We start from the raw sequence: 17,582 nt of genomic DNA, 5'->3' as shown, positions 1-17,582 counted from the left end.
TTCGGTAGACGCGGTAAATACACTGATTTTTTTTTGTCAATGAAAATCTGTAAAACGAAAAGAGATTCAGCTAGACTTGGAAGGCTTTTCTTTTGGTCAACAGTCCTTTAAAACAAGGTTTAGTGACTATCTTTGTAACAATGTGGCATTTGGTTAAGTGCTTCTGAAGATTAGCATTGGTTAGCATTACACTATTTAAATTGAAAAATGAATGAATTGCTGGAAAAAAAGTTACTTAGTAATAATTTTCCCAGCCTGGGATCAATAAAGTGCATTTAAATCTTAATCTCACTGTCCACACATAACCGTCTGCACCTAAAAACTCACCTGAGCTTTGAAAATTGAAGGCTAAATTTATCATGATGACAGGTGCTAACATGCTAATTGTTTAATTTATTTGCACAATAATATAAACAAGCAAACAAAATAGACAGTGAGATACAGCAGGCAGATTGTGCAGGTGTGATTATAAAAACCCAGAGCGTAAATAGCAAGAAAACCAGTCCGCATGCTGACACTCATCTGATGTATCTGAGTTAAACTGTTTCTGTGGCTTTTAAATCTCCCACTTTCTGCTGGTTCTTCTTGCACAGCGCCGTGGAGATAAATGCAGAGACTCATTACATGAAGTGATGAAAGCTGTGAGTCATGACGCTGGGAGCAGACTGAAGAGCATGAGAAACGTTATAAGAAACATTATCTTTCCTTTTGGTCTCTTAAGGAGGGAGGGGGAAGAATCCTGCTGTTTTACTTTGTAATTGGAGTTTAGTCTGTGCACATTTCCACTTTAATCTTAATGAAAAGTCTGAGGGGCTTAATGCCCGTAATTAATGGCTTCTGCTCCCTAATGAACGTAAAAAGAGAAAATTGAAGCAATAACCTCTGAATCTGTGTAAAGGATTATTACTGGATGGTCATGCACTCTCCCAAAAAAAAGAGAAAAAGAAAAGAGAAAGAAAAATCATTTGTTCGTCCTTGGAAACTGGGTGATGAGCTCACTATTTACACTAACTAGCAGATTCCTGTCTGGCTTCACATCGCGCTGCAGTTTATTTTATTCCCACAGAACAGGGTTATATAAAACTGGATGATCCACCGCAGCTAATGAGATAGCTCCCCTCATTTGTGGACAGACACACACACACACACACACACACACACGGCTCTGTTCATTCAAAGGTGAGCGCAGTCAGGGTTTTCACAATAAAGTTGGGCAGTGAACATCATCAGAATGTAAAGTATCACACTGCAATATGTTTCTTTAAAGGTCCCATATTCTCCTCTTCTTCTCTGGTTGATTAATTATAAGTGTTTATTCATAGGTAGATTTTCCAATCACACTATTACTTGGTCACTGTCATAATGAAAAAACTAGGGCTGTCAAACGATTAATTTTTCTAATCGCGATTAATCGCATTTTTTCCATAGTTAACTCGCGATTAATCTCTATTAAAAATATTATATATGGGCTTTGGACTTTCAACACTCCAAAGTGTTATAATCTCTAGACAAACAACTTTTAGACCAGACCTAGCAGGCCTACCTAATCATAACACATGATGCATGAAACTCACACAGAATTGAAAGGAATTGCATCCAGTGGAAATTGCCCGTTACTTTGCTACGCCTCTGCCTGGCCATTTGCATTTGTTGACAACAAAGCCGTCAAAAAATCAATGGATGGAGCTGTGGATATATGTTAGACTGTGTATATTTGTGTAGCAACCAACTTGAAGGTGGCTTACCGCCACCTACTGGACTGGAGGTCCCACACTCCAGTCCTCCAGTCCAGCAGACAGAGGACAAAATGGGCCGCGATTAAAAAATTTAATCACGTTAATTTTTTTAATTAATCTCATCGCGATTAACGCGTTAACTCTGACAGCCCTAGAAAAAACACAAAAATATTGATTAAAGATAATTTAAAGGACAGCTGAGTTGGTAGTTTATTAAGTTTATTACATGGATGTCTATGTTAATTAAAGCCTCATATTTTTTTCTATGAGAAGATGAATCTGTAGTTTTAATAACAAAAAAAAACCTCATTGTAGTTTTCCATTCTCTCTGGAGCTCTAGTAACAACAGGTCGGTGTCAGCCAATCAGAAGAGAGGAGGAGACTCTGAGCCTGTCTTCTGATTGGCTGACTGTTTTCCGAGTGTTTCAATAAATAAATAGAGCAGATTTCAGAATAAAACACTCGAGAGAAACCAAATCCTGTAAATTGTTGGATGGTGGGTCCAGGTGGTGAGGGGGCGGGGCTTTGGGTGACTGCGTTGTTGTGACATCACAAAGTGACAGGAAGTCCTGACGGCTGGTTTTTAGGCTCAGTTTCTGAATACAGGCTGTGTGCATTTCTCTGTGGACTGAGGCTTTGATACTTTCACAGTATTCATTCATTCATTCATTTTCTATACCGCTTATCCTGCACTAGGGTCACGGGTGGAGCTGGAGCCTATCTCAGCTGACTTTGGGCGAGAGGCGGGATACAGCCTGGACAGGTCGCCAGTCTATCGCAGGGCAGACATACTGTATATAGACAGACAACCATTCACACTCTCATTCACACCTATGGGCAATTTAGAGTCGCCAATTAACCTAACCTGCATGTCTTTGGTCTGTGGGAGGAAGCCGGAGTACCCGGAGAGAACCCATGCATGCACGGGGAGAACATGCAAACTCCACACAGAAGGGCCCCAGCCGGCCGGCGGGCTCGAACCCAGAACCCTCTTGCTGTGAGGCGACAGTGCTAAGCACTGCACCACCGTGCCGCCCATAGTATTAATATAGAACATTAATAAATTAATATTTACACTATATGGGACCTTTAAAGGTTAAAAGGTTAGTTGTGTGGACTAGTCTTTTTTCAGGTTTTAAATGCATAAAAGTACCACATATATTTGTTTATAGCATCAAGACTTTTTGACTTTGTGAGGAACCCCAATTTAAACAAAATAAAACTTTTTACAAAATTCTAAAATGCTCTGGTTAAAATTATGACATTGTGGTGTTAGAGTCAATTTTGACCCGGAACAATAATTAAAGTTAAAACTGAAATCATAAGTCCAAAACCAACCTTTTCATGGATAAAAAAAGCCTAACAACGTAGCCAAGAGATGAGAAACAAATGGGATGACAAATAATTGTTTTAGTGTGTTTTACAGCTGATTTAAGACTTGGGTCAAAACCGACCCGAACACCATAGATGGCAGCAGAAAGCTGACAATAGGAAGGTTAAAAAGCAAAAGTGTGGTTTTCAAATGTTTTAAGAGAAAGGAGGTGCATTGAATTGATAACTGTTGGTGAACAAACTCCACAGAGCACTTTTAAATGTTAAAGGTCAAAGTGAAGTTTAGTTTAGAGTCAATCAATAAAGTCGTGATAATGAAATTTCCCCCCAAAAATGACTCCAGCCAACAACATGTGTGAGAGTGAGTCCTCCAGTCAGTCACCTGCTTGGCGATGTCCCAGAACCTCCTTTCCAGCAAATCCAAGGACATCTGCACCCCGACAGCTAAAAATAGAAAACACACACACAGACACACACATAGAGAGTTAAGACCAGACGCAGGACGAGATGGACTCTGCAGAGACGGCGCCGTGGAGCGCGTTGCTGTTGTTTGCCCAGGGAAAAAGGTGGAGGACAGGAAATCAATTCGACCCTGAGTTCACCTCTGCCGTGTCCTGACGCTAATGAAGGGATGTAAACACTGATGAGCCTGATGGTGTGTGTGTGTTTGTGTGTGTGTGCTCCCTGCAGGCTGAGTAATGACACACACACACACACACACACAGACACACAGACACACACACACACAGACACACAGACACACAGAGCGTCAGTGATGCACCGGAGCAGCTTCATTACTCTGGCAGCAGAACGGGCGTTTAGAGGCTGGTGGTGGTGGGACAGTGAACAGCTGAGACTCTGTTAACAGACTGTGTGAAGTCACTCAGACGTTACTCTGTACCACACACAGGACAGGTTACTAACCTCTGAACAACAACAACAACAACAACCAATCACAGCAGGTTCGTCCACATGCTGAAATTGGTGGTTGCATATTTGACCTCCGTACTTTGACGGACAAGGAGGAAACACAATAATGCAATCATCACAAGTTTGATGTTCCTAATGTGCCCACATCTCTGTACGCTATGTTGAACATTTTTTTGAACACTTAAGGTCATTTATGAAATAAAAAAGCATCTCTATTTCATGAAGCGTAAAGTCGTACTTTATACTTAGGTGAAAAAGCTGCACTAACTGCTTACGGCCACTTGGGGGCAGCAGAAAGAAGCTACGAACACGACATAAACACATCGTCAGCCTTGAAGAGAATGTTGCAAAACTTTTGTTAATGTAAAAATATATAGCTAAATGAAGACGATAAATAAAGAATTGAACAAATAAAAAAAAAACAGAAGAAGCGGAGTAGATGGTGAAATAAGTTTCTTAGTTTAAAACTAAGTACCGTACTTTTCGGACTATAAGCCGCTACTTTTTTCCCCGCCCCGGTGTCCCAGCTCTCGTCTTTGCACACTGCACACAAACGTGCTCCATAACCCGTAATCTTTTTGTTTATGATGGTTAAGACTACACAAACACACACGTCGTAGCATCGTATATGTTATGTAACGTTATCCACCGCTCCATTTATTGATTTTTCGCCGGCTTCGTTGTAAACAAATGCACATGGGCGAGAGGAGCGTAACCAAAACAGCGGAAAAGCGAGCAGACTTGCATAGTTCCCTACTGTCTTTCTGTGTAAATATCTCATGTTACAACATGAAAACCTGCTGCTTATATTCAAGTGCAGACTATATGCTGTATGTATTTTCTTTTAAAATTTAGCTGGTGCGCTCAATAGTCCGAAAATTAGGGTACTTTCCAATTTTAAAGTTGCAAATTCACCAAAAAAAAACTCGGATACTATATATATTAAATCGTTTAAATCACATCTGATGTTAAAAATATGCAAGAAAAAAAAGGACAAAATTGTTTTATTTTCTAATTGAGGAAGGAATTTATGGCAAATGTGTCTCTTCAAAGTCTGGATGCTGATAATGATCTGGTGATTCTGTGCTAAAATTATAAGTAAAGAAAGTAGAAGAAAATAATAAGTATACCTAAAAAAAGTGGAGTTCGATCAGATCTTTAACTGCAGGTAGAACACAAAACAAGCCATGTCAGTCCAACTGTGCAAAGTTTATTTCTTCTACCAAAATTGTGAGAAAAAAAAACTTGTTTCTTTTTTTCGCATGATTTGTGAGAATAAGAGTAAAATAGAGTAAAGTTGCAAGATTTTTTTCCGCATAATTGTGTGACTTTAAACTTGAGTTTCAAACTTAGAAATTCCACCTTAATCTCTCTCAACTTGTTTCTTTTTAACCAACAATACGCCGTCGTAACCAATGAACAAAATGATATTGATGTCAAATCTCAGGACTGCAGCCGCTCAGACTCTATGATGATGCACATCTCATCCTACCACCTGATAAGAAACTTTGAGGGACGAGCATATACAGTAAAAACATATAAAGTTAGTCGACATATAGTTCGTTACCACGGCAACTAAAAGCCCAGCGCTCCTCCTGCTGAGACGCTGCCATGTGGACCTGAAACCTGCAGCGCTACAGGACCAGTGGGGGCCGTTCACCTCGGAGCAGAGCGATGTCTATCTGCTACTGTTTGTTTGTTTCTGTCACTAATGAAAACTCTTCCTCACACAGGCAGCTGGTCTGCAAACACACACACACACACACACACACAGATGTGAGTGATACGAGGCGACGTGTTGAGCCTCTCGTGTACTGATATTATTGGAAAAGCAGAGCAGCAGCTGTAAAACCTTTTACTTCTGGTTGTTATTGAGCTTCTGGACGTCGTGCAGCAGCTGCAGTTGTTTCACTCTGATGCTGATCTGCATAAAAAAACAAACACACACTGCTGCAAGTTGATGTAATTAGTACCGAGCCAAACTTAGTAATTTTATAAATTTGACTAAATGAATGAAAATCAAAATGGGCTGAAACTCACTAGCTAATTCAAAAGTACCTTAAAAGCTGAGTTGGTAATTTGGTTTCACTGTTAGTTCATTATAAAAATAATATGTTAATATATACAGGTATTTAGGTTAAAGCTCCATATTTTTTATTCATAAGAAAGATATATCTGTCGTTTTAACAACCCAAAAACCATCTCAGTGTAGTTTTCCATCTCCTCTCTCAGCTTCTCTCTAGAGCTCTAGTAACAACAGGTCAGTGTCAGCCAATCAGAAGAGAGGAAAAGGTTCCGAGCCTCTCTTCTGATTGGCTGACTGTTTTCTGAGCAATCCAATTAAAAAAATAAAGCAGATTTCAGAATAAAACACTCAGAGAAACCAAATCCTGCAAGTTGTTGGATGGATCGTGGGATTAGGTGGTGAGGGGGCGGGGCTTTAGGTGACTGCTTAGTTGTGACATCACAAAGTGACAGGAAGTCCTGACGGCTGGTTTTAAGGCTCAGTTTCTGAATACAGGCTGTGTGCATTTCTCTGTGGACTGAGGCTTTGATACTTTCACAGTATTAATATAGAACCTAGAGCTGCTTTATAATCACACTACACATGGACATCTACCTTTATACTGTATGGAACTTTAATACAAACATCTACCTTTTGAGCTTTAAAGGTTAAAAGATTAATTTAGTTGTTGAATGTTTTCATATTTATATTATTTTTCTGTTTATTACAGCCTGATATTTACAGATTTAGTCCTCTGTGTCTCCAGGGTTCAACAGTTCAACTCTTGGCTCTTGTATCTCTGTTGAACAACGAGGGGATAAACGCGCATTTAAGCGTCGGAGCTTTTGAACTGGGTCACTCACGTCGGTGTGAAGCAGCAGTTACAGTAGTAGAGATGAAGAAGAAGAAATGTGACGCTGCATTTATATTATTGTTGGGGGGAGAGTTGTGACCTCTGGGTCTGTTAAACCTCTTACGGCGTCGCTCCTTTAAAAACAGCGGCTCTGCAGACTCACAGCTCGGCAGCTTTGCTCTGCTCTTTCATTTTATTTATCGTTTTTTTCCCTCTTCCTCCTCTCATTCTTCTTCTTCTCCTTCTTCTCCTCCTTTTTCCTGTCAGCAGTGTCCTTATCGTCGCCCTTCAGCGCTGCAGCTGCACTGTTTCTGCTGCAGTCTGCAAGGACGGGCCCAAAAAAAAAAAAACCCACACGGGCCACATTTATTCTGCTTTTCAACCACAACACGTCAAAAAGCTGCTCGTTTCTCCTCCGTCTTGTTTAGTGCATGAAGAGTTGATGATGACACAAACTGAAAATTATTATTATTATTATTCGCAGTGTTCAGTTTTTATTTTTATTTCACTGAACTTCTCCCGCGTGATGAAACTGTGTTGAAATAACATTAAAGCTTCACGGCTCAGTTCGCTCGCTGTCTTTTAATTCACATCTTCTTCTTCACACATCTGTCGTCGTTGAGTCAGAGTTTTTTATTTATTTTTTTATTTCCGTCTCTCGTCAGTGAACTCACTCTCACTGTCACTTTTCACACTTCTCATCGTCTCGGTTGTTAACGTCTCAGAAGCTAATCTGGTTTTATCACCTCGAAAATGCAAGATGCAGCCAATGCATTACAAAACATCTAAATGTTCTTAAGTTTAAAGCTCATTAAATTAACATTTATGCTTAGAAAGCAACAAAAATATCATAATTCATCTATGTGCAATTGTTGTTTAGTGTTTTTAAATCATTTTTTTCCAATGTCTATTGGAAACACTTCCTGTTTTCTTTGTCTTTCTTTACATTTTATCTGTTCATTGTTGGTTTTCTAAGTTTATTCATACAGTAAGTGTATTGAGCTCTCAGGGCCACCATAGTTCTCAGTGCTGTGTAATAATAATACATCCACATAGGCTATTGAAAAGGATTTCACTCAAACGAGTCGAATTTGGCCCTGAAATATCTACAACATTTTGATTTAACCATCACCAGAGAACTAATGGTGAAAAACAACAAACTAACTAACTGTCACTGGATTAAATGTTATGAAAAAAATAATTACAGATAAAGATAAAGAGATCAAACAGGAAGTGAGATCAATATTATTCCACTGGTAAATATAACAAAATAAAATCAATTTTAAGGAGAAAGAGATAAATAATGTTAAAAAATAAGAAGCAGCATGAAAGCAAAAGTCAAATCAAAACCAGTAATAAATGTTGTGTAAATGTAACGGGGGATTAAATCATGTTTGGGATTATTCAGTAGAATCTCGTCTCTACTTTGTTCCTCAGATTAAAGCTCAGGCAGGTGAAGTTTCTGTTTCGCAGCCTGATGTGTCTCGTTCCTCTGAGCTCCACTGTTTCCAAACACTGTTACAACACACACTGACTGTTGCCATGGGTGATGTTGGTATTGTGAATCCATCCCACACATACACACACACATCGTCCTGCTGCCTAAAACATCCTCTAAATTTAGATTAATCCGCCACTGAAAAGAGTCCCACTGTTGTTTTTATGACATTTAATAAAAAACGACCTCTGGAGGTGGAGGAGGAACAGATGGATGTAAAGCAACTGCAACAAAAAATGGTGGAAAATTGACGTAAGGGCGTGGCTTCACACGTGTAGCTCCGGCCACAACCAGAAAAAAGTTTACAATTATTTGTCAGGGTTAAAGAAAAAAAGAGAGTCTGGATTAGATTTTATGATATTTAACAGAGAACGATTTACATAACCTGACCAACGATCAGTGGATTAATTGGTCTAAAGTAAATAAATTGGCTGATATATGGATATGTGGATTTATTTGATGTTTATATATATTTTTCTTTTGTACATGACAGTAAACCCAACAGCTTTAAATAAATAATAATCAGATACATCAATTTAAAAAATGTAATTGCGCAGTGTGTAATTTCAGCTACTCGGGGGCGTTTAATCAAAACAACAGTAAAAGTCGTACTTTGACGACATCGTGAAGCAGCATGGGATCATGGGAGTTGTTGTCTTCACTATTAACAGTCAATGATCTCAATCTCACTTGAGAGAAATAATACATATTAGACGTATTAAAACTTTACAAATGTGGAGGAAGTGACGCAACTGACGGGCGACGTAAAGGACACAGTGTGTTACCATAATAAAATATCGTAAAACTTTTAGATAATTTTAGGACACAACTACAAAGAATATAATATAATATATTAAAATGTCTAAAAAAAAATTAAAACTTAAATTAAAAAAACTAAAAAGTGAATAATCCCTGGAGGCTGCAGTGGCTCAGTTTGACCACCAGGTGGCAGCACACACAGAGGAGTTAACACACATGTGTAGCTCAGGTTCTTCACCGCTGGAGAATCTGTTGTTGTTGTTTTTATTTCTCTAATGCAAATTTACTCTATTGTCCTGAGTGAGTTAAGTACTGTACAGCCGTACTCTCTCTCTCTCTCTGTCTCTCTCTAATACAAAGTGAATGTCTCTCTCCCTCCATTCATCCAGAGCTCAGCCTGCAGCTGCAACACTCTGCTGTTACTATTTCTGTCAAACTGCTTTAATGCACATTACACACACACACTCAGTACAACACACACACACACACACACACACACTCAGTACAACACACACACACACACACACACACCATTAGCAGTAGCTCAGCAGCAGCATGTGGCATCTCTAGCACTCTCTCTCTCTCTCTCTCTCTCTCTCTCAGACACACACAGGCTCGCTCGCCCTCAGTCGGAGGCTGGGTGTGTGTGTGTGTGTGTGTGTGTGTGTGTTGGACGGAGCTCCGAGACAATAAGAGGAAGCTGAGAGAGCAGCAGCGATGTGGATGAAGAGGAGGAGGAGGAGGAGGATGACGAAGACGAAGACGACGATGATGACGACGACGACGACGACGACGACGACGACGAGCGCCTTTTGATCCGGGATAAAACTCCAGTCCTGGTCTCTGGTTCTGGACGAGGACCTGAGGCTTTCTGAGGGTGTGTGTGTGTGTGTGTGTGTGTTTAGAGACGAGAGCGGATTCTGGTCCTGGTCCTGGTTCTGGTTTGCAGAGAGAGAACTCTGAACGTGGACCGGACGCTGCAGATGAAGCAGAAGAAGAACAGTTCCTCTCCTCTTCCTCTGTTTGGAGGCTGGAGCAGCAGAGCAGATGGTGAGCGCCGTGTGTGTGTGCATGTGCATGTGTGTGTGTGTAGATACTGTACATACAGTGCAATTGTGTTGTGAAAAGTGAGAAAGTATGTGTGTGTTTGTTTGTGTGTGTGTGTGTGTGTGTGTGTGTGTGTGTTGGCCAGAAGTAAGCGGACACGCCTCTCGGTCCAAACTGAGAGGAAACGCTGCTGCAGCTGCTGCTCCACCTGCATCGATTCATCTCAGATTAATATTTAATATTTCCTCTATTTTAGTTTTTATGAATTCAACTCCAGGTTTAATTGTCCAACATCAGTTGAAGCTCCAGGATCTTTACAGGGTGAGGCGAGGTCGACTTGTTGTCGCTTGGAGGGAAGGAGGGGAATGTGTTTAGAGCTCTGCAAAGCTGCTGCAAAAAATATAGATAAAGATAAAAAAAAATAGAAACATAAGATCACTGAAATGTACGACGGAGTATTAGGGCCACATTGAGAAAAAAAACAAAAAACTTTGAGAATAAAGTCATAAATTTACGAGAATAAAGTCGCAAATTAACGAGAATAAAGTCATACATTTCCTACGAGAATAAAGTCATAAATTTAAGAGAATAAAGTCGCAAATTTACGAGAATAAAGTCGTACATTTCCTACGAGAATAAAGTCATACATTTACGAGAATAAAGTCGTACATTTACGACTTTATTCTCAAAGTTTGTGATGTTTTTATTTATCAATGTGGCCCTAAGAAATAGAAATGCACATAACATAGGATTAAAGTTGCTTTATTATAGATGCTTTAACATAAACTAATTTCTAATTTTGTCAACTCAAACTTTACAAAAAAAATAACTTTAACAAAACATCAGTTCTTCAAATTGTTTCCTGTTCGTTTTAACTGTTGCAGCTGATTATTGTGCAGAATACACACTTGTCTGAGGTGGAAGAAGAAGTTGCACGGAGCTCTGACCTCAACGCCAGAGTGGGAGCTCAGGTTGAACATCTGGAGGAGCTGAGCAGATGTTCCTCTCTGCAGGAGGAACCAGGTGTGCAGATACAGTAGTTTTGGCCACATAGTGGTGAAGCGTACAGTATGTCTGCCTGGGCTTTTAATAGAGAGAGTCTGAGAGCAAGTGGGAGTGAGCCAGTGCATGTGTTTTGGCATGCAGTCATAGTGTGTGTGTCAGTGTGTGTGTGTGTGTGTGTGTTGTTTACTGCCTCCTCGGTGTGGTGTGTGTGTGTGTGTGTGGATGCTGCAGTGTGTTTCTGCTCTCGGCCTTTTGGACCGAGCGCTCGGCCGCTGACTCTCTGTTCTCAGGCTGTTTGGAGGAAAAGTGCAGCCACAGGGGGAAGTGGAGGAGGAGGAGGAGTAGTGGTGGTGGTAATGGGGAGGGTTGAGGGGGGGGGGGGGGGCTGGCTGTCAGAGGCCATTAAGCAGCTAGCGGGACGCCACACTATAGAGCCCAGGAGAGCGGAGCGATGCAGTGCAGATGAAGCAGGAAACATCACAGCGGCAAAAACACACAGAGCAGAGTTTGAACTGGAGATCAGCACACGACTGTTCCTGCGACACAATCTCAAACCCACAAAACAACACAACCGTGGTGTGTGTGTGTGTGTGTTTATGTGTGTGTGAAGGCTGCTGATGTTTTAAAGCCTTAAGATGGAGAGTTCCTGTCTAGTCTGTTGAGGAGGTCATAAGAGGAGCTGAGACTTAAAGAGCTGCAGCAGAAACGTTTAAACACAGAGAGAGAGATACGGAATATTACTAGTAAGGAATAACTCAACAACCAAAACAAATGAGAAGTTTACGTTGTCAATAACAAACACTCAGATCACAGTACAGATGTGATGCTGAGGATATTATGAACTCTTATTTTTCATCAGAGTTTATTTGATTTATGTTTAAATTGATCAGTAGACAAAATTTTATTCTACTTCTTTGCTCTTCTTTACTTCTTTCTGATCAGACTCAGATCAATCAGCTATGAGCCATAAGGAGGAGTTGAACTTGTTTGTGTGAGTCGTAATGTTGATTTAAGAGTTTCTGTTTATCGACTGACAACAACGACTGCATCCATCTCATCCCACACACTTGTTGGAGGCGTTTGTGGTCATTTTTTGGTAGTTATTTGATCAATGTCCCCATTATTAGTCTGGCTTAAAGGAATAGTTCACCAAAAAATGAAATTCATGAAAGTCATTATTGACTCACCCTCATGCTGATGAATACTCCGGAGTAGTTTTTTATTCCTCAAAGTGCATCTGGAGACCCGGGAGGCCGGTTCGTAGTCCAATGAAAATTTTATACGAGAGTCAATAGGACACAAAAACGTCCATAAAACTACACAAAAACCTTGAAATATTCCTCCACACTGCTCGTCCACTGCAATCCAAGTGTTCTGAAGGGATATAGTCCATTTGCCTGGGGCGCGTGAATGTCAGAGCGCAATACAGGACTGATTAGGCTGTAAAAATGTCCTAAATGACGATTTTTGCAGTAAACTCTGGACTATATCCCTTCAGGACACTTGGATTGCAATGGACAAGCAGTGTGGAGGAATATTTCAAGGTTTTTGTGTAGTTTTATGGACATTTTTGTGTTGGGCGCTATTGACTCTCATATAAAGTTTTGGTTGGACTAGGAACCGGCCTCCCGGGTCTCCAGATGCACTTTGAGGAATAAAAAACTACTCCGGAGTATTCATCAGCATGAGGGTGAGTCACTAATGACTGAATTTCATTTTTTGGTGAACTATTCCTTTAACAAGCCCTGAGAACAACAGATATATCTTAAAGGCTGAACAACCAGTGGGCTGATTCGCTGTGTCTAATTTCCAGTTAATCCAGAAGTTGTTGACGCTTGATGAACAGCAGTGTCTCAGGTGTAGGACCAGACCAGTGACAGTTTGATAGCAACGATGAATGGGCATTTAGTCCACTATTATAGAAGAGACAACGACTCCAAAACAGCTGGAGCCAACAAACAAGCCGCTGATGTTTTAATGTTCATGTGCATCAGAGTATAAAGTCTATGAGCTGCAACCAAATCCACCAGCTGTGGAAAGACGAGCTCCATCAACAGGAAGCTGAAGTGGCAGATTAGCACGTCTCTGCTGTGCGGGAACAAACACTAATGTTCATATAATAACCTGAGTAATAAGTGATAATGTGAGCAAAAGCACAGTTGTGTGGTTAGACGGCTAATAACCACACACTTCACTGCTCAGAGTTAGAGAAGAGTAGAAATTCAGGACTAAGTTGAAGTTGTAATGACGCACACTCGCTGCTGGAGCTCCAACAACAATGGCCGCCCTGGTTGTGAGGTCATGAGGCGCCATATGAGGCGTCTACGCTGTTTACTGCTGGTCCTGGGGAAGTGCTTTAAATGCGAGCATCAACAAAACAGCAGATGTTCGATGATGCCACGACAGTAAAAAAAACCCAGATAACACAGCGTGAGCAGAGCGGCGGCTCTTGCAGGGGGGTGTACAGTGGCGGTGGCGGTGGGGGTGGATGAGGCGTTTCTATGGGACCAGTTGTTCCAGCGCCATCTGGACTCCAGAACAGGCGTCTGTCCCGCTCCGGGATTGAAATCGCAGTTTTGTTTTAATCTGTGACCTGCCGCTGATGTGTGGGCGGCGTCTAATCTGACTGATGGTGCATTTGACGAGCTGTTTGTTTCCACGGCTGTTTGCTCCTCGCTGCCGACGGTTACTGTAACCAAGATGATCGTCCCAAGGAAACCCAACTTATAAACATGAAGAGACAGAACAGAGAGCTTTTTTCTATGGATTGGTCGAACTTCAGCACCTTCTAGCACCAACACTTGGTACTGGATTCAGACTCTTTAAAGAGCAACTATGTAAGTCCAGTCGCTTTTCCACTGTTTTGCTAACCCTCCTCCTGGCCATGCGCATTTGTTTACAACAAAGCCGGCAAAAAAAGCAATCAATAGAGAGGTAGATAACGTTATATATCAAAGACGATGTTGCGACGTGTAGTTTAATCTGTCATAAACAAGAGATTACGGGTTATGGGGTGCGTTTGTGTCATGGTGCTGCAGAGACGAGAGCTGGGACACCGGGGCGGCGGCCCCGATCTTGCAAAGTTGTAACAAGTTAATCCATTTATTAAACCATCACAATTACTCCAATTAAGGTAAAAATGTAGCATAGTTAAACTACAAATCCTGCATAATTCCTCTTTAAAACCAATCGACCAATGCCAAGATTTGAAAGTTATCCCCATTGGCTCCACTGTGATCCAACAGTTTCCCATTAACACCCAAACCCCCTTTTTCAAAAACATGCTTTCGGAAAAATACCTTTTGAAAATTGCCAGAATTGATTTATTCAGAAAGATCATAAGACAGAAACTACCTGGTCTTAAATAATGTGGGTTATATTCAATGTCAGTAAGTTATTTATTAGGGGTTTTTATTGTTCTTCACATCTATCTTTTTGAAAATCTAAAAAAGATGACATCATTTCAGCATATTACTCTTGCTATTTTTCATCCTGGGGCCCAACAGACTCAAGAAGCGCCACCATGGATAAAAGCACAACCTAAAGAGAGGGATGAATGACTTCTATTTCTGTCTTTCGCCTCTAAACTTGACTTTGTGTTCAGTCTGAATCACCCTAAAAACACGAGTGTACAGTTTCCAACCTACTACACTGGTGTAAACAAAAGAGCCGAGTCAAAGGAGCGTCCCCGGAGAGGTGGACGGACTGTATCTAACAGACAAAGGCTGTTGGGGTAAAAGTTTGACTTTAGGTGCATCTGACGTCCTCGACCTAGACCCAGAAGCCTCTGCGCTCTCGGCGCTCAACTGTCCTTAAAAGTCACGAGTCCAAAGAAAGAGACGGCAGGAGAGGCCTCGCTCAGAGAGGCCGATGAATGAGGGAAGGAGGCGGTGAATAGCAGAAAAGCAGCCAGGAGCAAACTCCAGCTCTTGATAAACACAAGATGACACACCAGCCCCCCTCTACGTTTGCTTTTGTTTTGGTCCCCAGCTTGCAGCTATACGTGTGTTGGAGTGTGTGTAAGTGGGAGTGCGGAGTGTGTTTTGATGGTGCGTTGATCCCTAAAGTAAAAGATAAAGACGACGATTGGGAGTTATTGTGTTTTTTTTTTAAATCTTCGGCTCCGTCTGAAGGATTTATGGTTTTCTGTGAATCCTTTCTCCTGTTTGCACAACGTGTAACACGATGCAATGTCCATCTGTTGTCAACGACCATCAGGGTTCAGGGGTCACCTGTTCTGTAAGATGCTCTAAGGTCTGATGAAGGCTCCAGCTCATCCTCTTATAGGCTGATGTAGTGGATCTGATGTGAGACACAGCTGTCACTCAACACCTCATCTGAGTGACTGGGATTTTTATATTGTTTTATGTTTTTCTTTTATTATTATTCCTTAGTTTAAAACTGGACCTGTGATCAGCCAACCAGTCCTGATACCTTCAGAAGAACATCTGGCATTGGCGTCGAATTAAAGTTAACAAAAGATCAACTTCATTGACTGATTTGATAAACTGCAGGTCCAAAGAAGTCTGGACATTTTGAATAAAACCACATTTAATCCAGTTATGCAGGATTTAAAGAGTGATTTATATAAAAAATTCATCCCCAAAACTGTTTTTGTACCAGGCTGTAAAGTTGTTTACTTTAACATGGGAGTCTATGGGGAATGGCTCAATTTTGGAGACTCACTCGTGGTTAGGAGAGGAACTGCAGTTTTCCATTTCGGATACATTCAAAGATTGGATCTGGTGGTATGAGGTGTACTAGTGTTGGAGATGTAATTCACTGCCTTTATACGGCGCAAAGTCAGTTCAACTGAACTATTTTCACTAAAAACTTAAGGTTTTTATTTAATCTAAAGCTTATTGAAGAAAAGTACCAAGACACTACCTGGCCATAATTAATGTGGGTTATATACAATGCAAGTAAGTTATTTATTTAGGTTTTGACTCTTCTTCACATCTATATTTTGAATATTCAACTAATATGAACATTTGGAATAAAAAAAAAAGAATGCTGATTGGAGGGGCCTCTGCTATTTTTTGTGGATAAGAGCATAACCTAAAGAAATGGATTAATGAGTTCTAGTTGTCTCTTTAGCCTCTAAACTTGACTTAGTGTTCAGTCTGAGATGTTATAAGTCAGTTCATCAGGTTTTAAGCCAAATTCAACACCTTGCAAGTCATTAATTAAACGCTTGAATCCGTTCTCCCTTGGCCAAAACGGTGGTGAGAACATCTGCTCCTACTGTACACGAACATCCTCTAATTTTTTGGCCTCTCGATGCTGCGAGGTGACGTCAAACGTTCGACTCCCTCCTGTCGTCCTCCCATTATCCCCCCTTCCCTGCCTCTACCTGCATTGTAATTCCTGCTGTTCAGTAATGTCACTCGTGGCCTCGAGGCACCTTCCTGCCTCACGCAGTCCACAGCGGAGTGACTGGCATCTTTGTGCCAACTTAACAAAAGAGAGACCTGCAACAAAGGAAAGACCTTGAGGCAGCGTTTCTCCGGCTCTTTATAGCAGCTTCAGACGAATGATAGAGTGACAGCACTTTTCTTTCCTCTCTGCAGCTTTATCGCTCATGCATACATCCCTCTGCATATCTGAGAGCCCGAAAAAAAACTGCTAAAGATATCAAGAGGAAACGAATGAGCAAATTAATGAAATAAAATATATAAAAAATGACGAATCATCAAAGGAGTACAAACAGTTCCTTTGTGGTTGCATGTGTGAGACAATGTATGTGCAGCACACAGGAATTCTGAGTGGGCGTCAGGGAGACAGAAGTTGGCGTTGACTTTTCTCCGGTGTTGGTGTTGCCGGATGAAAAACACTGAGGATTATTTCACTTCATCACGAAGCTCCTTGTGTGTTCCCCCCGAGCAGGAGAGGAGAGAATGAAAAGGATTGAGGCCAAGCAAAATGCTGTGAATCACAGCACAACTCTGGCCTGTAATGCCAATATACAGACTGTAGATCAGCTCTGCCACCAAGACTAAGCTGTTGATGTTTTATTCTAATCTGTACATACGAAGCAGCACTCACACTTAATCTCGCGTATCCCGTTGCACTCTTTCTGTCGGCCCCGAGAGTTTTTTGGAAACGGGCTCATGGGAGGAAACATTATCAGATTGTTTTATGTGGCCCACGTGTGAAGAACGAACCAGTGAATCTTTCATTTGGAACCAATGAGATGAATAAATGCAAAGAGCTGTGGAGCTGAGAAAGAGCAAAGTAAATCTAAACAAAGCTCAAAGAGGATTATCCCCCAGTGAAGTGGGAGGAGTAATTCCAGCCGACTGCGGATCGAAAAATTAAAGTCCTGCTCATTTTCTTAAGAACAACAGTTGGAAAATATCTGGTTGTCTCTGTTTTACTGCTCTCCACCATGACGAGTGAGCTGCTCCACCGTCGCCA

The 17,582-nt window shown here is 41.1% G+C and overlaps 1 protein-coding gene across 1 annotated transcript in view; it reads right to left on the bottom strand.

Annotated features, from left to right (window-relative positions):
* LOC146986132 (voltage-dependent calcium channel subunit alpha-2/delta-4-like) overlaps positions 1 to 17,582 on the bottom strand; it is a 71,477-nt gene that overhangs the window by 14,322 nt on the left and 39,573 nt on the right. The window contains exon 28 of the mRNA XM_085779788.1: positions 3,451 to 3,512. Coding sequence (XP_085635914.1) covers positions 3,451 to 3,512 — 62 coding nt within the window. The remainder of the gene's footprint in view (positions 1 to 3,450; positions 3,513 to 17,582) is intronic.

The sequence above is a fragment of the Trachurus japonicus genome, chromosome 6 (genome assembly GCF_045865225.1).
Source record: "Trachurus japonicus isolate A0001 chromosome 6, Traja_1.0".
Taxonomy (NCBI): domain Eukaryota; kingdom Metazoa; phylum Chordata; class Actinopteri; order Carangiformes; family Carangidae; genus Trachurus; species Trachurus japonicus.
The sequence above is the reverse complement of the archived record's forward strand: the minus strand, read 5'-3'. Positions and strand labels throughout refer to the sequence as shown.